The sequence below is a fragment of the Solanum dulcamara genome, chromosome 4 (assembly GCF_947179165.1).
Source record: "Solanum dulcamara chromosome 4, daSolDulc1.2, whole genome shotgun sequence".
NCBI lineage: Eukaryota > Viridiplantae > Streptophyta > Magnoliopsida > Solanales > Solanaceae > Solanum > Solanum dulcamara.
This window is the reverse complement of record NC_077240.1, coordinates 39,544,183-39,547,480: the sequence shown is the minus strand read 5'-3', so window position 1 is coordinate 39,547,480 and position 3,298 is coordinate 39,544,183. Positions and strand designations below refer to the sequence as shown.

At 36.2% G+C, this 3,298-nt stretch overlaps 1 protein-coding gene across 1 annotated transcript; it reads right to left on the bottom strand.

Annotated features, from left to right (window-relative positions):
- Positions 1-802: 802 nt before the first annotated feature.
- Positions 803-2,961, bottom strand: LOC129887347 (GTP-binding protein SAR2). The gene is made up of 3 exons (XM_055962411.1): positions 2,707-2,961; positions 1,680-1,811; positions 803-1,379 (listed from the first exon to the last, which is right to left on the bottom strand). Exons 1-3 carry the CDS (start codon positions 2,833-2,835, stop codon positions 1,059-1,061), a joined length of 582 nt encoding a protein of 193 aa, XP_055818386.1. The 5' UTR covers positions 2,836-2,961; the 3' UTR covers positions 803-1,058.
- Between the last annotated feature and the right edge of the window lie 337 nt (positions 2,962-3,298).

Genomic DNA, 3,298 nt, shown 5'->3' with positions numbered 1-3,298 from the left:
ACCAGATCTAGTCATTTGATTTTCTGGCAAAACTTTGGCAATTTTCCTGTTGGGAAGCGATGGACGAGGGCGGTGCAATAGCAGTGGCGATAGAGCGCGTACCGCGAACAGCAGAACAATGATGACTAGGATTTGTGGGAAGTGAAGATAGGATGAAAGAGAAGATAGAAAGAAAGATAGAGATCTCTAACATCTCTAATTTTGTGAAATTGGTTTGCAGGTTGTATATGTTTGGTTATGAGACTTGCTAGTTTTTGAAAATTTGTTATTGTTACATAGGGTTATTTGGTCCCTAATTTTACATAGCTATGGAAAAGACTCGGTGTGTAAGAATTCGAAATATGAAGAATTAAATCCATGATATTTAAAGTGTGTACAGCCATCAAAACCAAATTAACCCCAACAACATATCGTTCTAATCTTGTGATATAGCCATTATAGATGTAAACAATAGGAGTTCTAAACTTTGGAGGTCTTAACTTTTCAGTTGTGCCAAGTATCAGAGAACTCCCGTGTGAACAGATATTTTTTGTTGATGTGAAGAAGGAAGCTGATGGAGGATTAAATAGTTAACATCCTTGGCTGAAAACTAGTTATTCATATTGGTAATTTCTAAAAGGCACCAGAAGCTTTAGTATATATAATAGAGTAGGCGTGCATTTCAGTGGTATAACAAGCATAACTTCTACTATTCCATAAACACAGGGGATCTGTTGCATTTTGGCAAGGTAGTTGAGGGAAATTGAATGAGCATAAATTTTACCCTTAGAAAGAGTTGACAACGGACAAGAAATGAGCCAAATATTGCAAGGATAAAGAACAAGGACTGCCCTTTTTTCATTATTGTGCTTTCCCTGTACAAAGTTTCTATCGGGAATAGTAAAAATAAAACTAGAAAGAGGCTAGTGCAAAGCTGTAGCTTTTATCCAATACAATGTAACCCGACATGCTACCTTCCTGATTCGGAGAAGTTCTCTCTGTTCTTGGCCCCCTCACACATCTACTGATTGGGATCACAAAGAGGAACTTGGCCAACAAGTTTGTGGTGTTTAACTCTCCTACTTGATGTATTGTGACATCCACTTGAAGCCCTCACCATATCCCATCTTGCGCACAATGCTGCACATAAACACCTCGATTGGACGGACATTGGTACCAGCGAGGTTGACGTTACCCTTGCCAGTGGTCACACCAGTTAGGCCCAAGTGATAACGCAGCTCATCTTCTGAAGCAGCATATGGTATATCAATCTTGTTTCCCAAAATGAGAAATGGGACATTTGTCAACGACTCATCTGACAAAAGCCCATCCAATTCCTTCTTCGCCTCTGGAAACCTCTCTCTATCATTTGCATCCACAAGATAAACAACAGCGTCCACCTGCAAACGAGAGAACTTTCTTGTCAAGCAGCTGTAGAGTATGGGAAACACGAAATTTGAAAGTAGTTACAACAGATTTGCATAGCATTCATATCAATACTGATTTCCAAAAAAAAAAACAAAAAAACATGAAGTTAATGATGCACAACATTGACCCTGATTAAAGCCAAAATGTCACAATTTGCATTCCAAAAAGATAAGTCTGTCCATAATGATAAATGTGATATACAACTAGAAAGTGCAAATAATAACCCGTTTCGGAATGAGTAAACAGCTGCTCTTAACCATATAAGTACTCACCTTGGCATAGTAGTCTCTCCAGACTCTTCTAGCAATCTGGTGTCCTCCTAAATCAAAAGCCTTGAACTTAATATTCCCTATGCTCAACTCCTCTGACGTGGGGTACTGTGTAGGTTGATGCTGCACCAATCTCTGCATCAATTTAAAAATGAATTTAGTCAGCAATACAGAACAACCCTTATAAGCAAAAAAGTAATATCAATAAAACATTTGAACTGGTTTTAATAACTCAACCTCTTAAGCATACTATACATTTACTATCTCCATCATTAAACACCATGTACTCAAAACATATGACGCAAAGTTAACTACACATATACACAAACTGACAAACATATCGATAATAGACTCCATTGGAAGCTAGTTGAGGTCAGCTATATGAATCTTCTGTATTCATTCCGTTCCAGTGCAAGTAATTAGATTGTTTCTTAAAACAAGCAAGGTTTTTTCCCATCTATTAAGATCCACAACTCTAATGCTAGTAATCTTTGAGTGTTTAGGCATAATTGAGGTTCTATAAAATTAAAAAATATGAGATTGGTTGAACCATTGACAGTATGTTATATTATCTAGTACTACTAGTTTTAATATACATATTGATTTAATTATATAAAAAAATTACAGTGCTAAAAAAGATTAAGCATTTCCAATGTGATACTTGGAAATTTTGAAAGATTAAAGAAAAAAATATTAATTAAAAGGCTAAAAGTTCTACTAATAACTAAATAACTATTTAGAGAGGTGTAATCTAATTTTAGAATAAAAAAAATAAGATAGTAATAAAATTTGACTTTCTCACCTAAATTTAAAGAGGTATACTCAATCATCATTTATAACACTACTGTATTTATAACACTGCTGTATGATCTAGAGAGGGAGCATAGATTCACGTGAATCTAGCGAAACGCCTACATACGCCCCTGATCACCTATATGGTCATCTACTTCTAATTTGTTCTCGTTTCTTCATTGAATTTAGATGCCTAAAAAGAGGGAGAGAAACAAAAGAGAAGAAGTAGAAAAAGAACCTCATCTTTCAACATATGAAGCAAGGTGGTTTTGCCAGCATTATCAAGCCCTAAAAACAAGATCTTTGCATCCTTCTGCCACAATCCTAGTGATGCTAACACCCCATAGAACCAATCAACTAGAAACATGATTTCTTCTTTATAATTGATCAAGACAACGGACGAACAGCGCTGGAAAATCACCGGGAAAAAAAGATTGACAGAACAGAGGCGTTCAAATTTTCAAGTTCTCTTTGGGTTTCGGTGGTGGAATGAGGTAAAAACAATTTATACAGGGGGATGAAGTTAACTGGTTAATGGAGGAGCCAGTTGCATATGAAGATAAGTTTTGTAGAGTGTGACTAAGATGGTGACTCGAATTGGCCGGTAACGTCTTGTTGCTGATCTGGAGAGAGGCTATTGGGTGCTGCGCGTCATCAGAAAAGTGCTAGCCATCAACTTTCGTAGCTCCACGTCATCACAACTCTGCTAGACAATTTGTTTACCCTTTCTTACCATCATTTAATAACCATAGTAGTGAGAAAGGTTACCCCATATTTATTCATAAGTTTATTATTTTTAAATGGTGTAGATTAAATAATTATAATTTTTT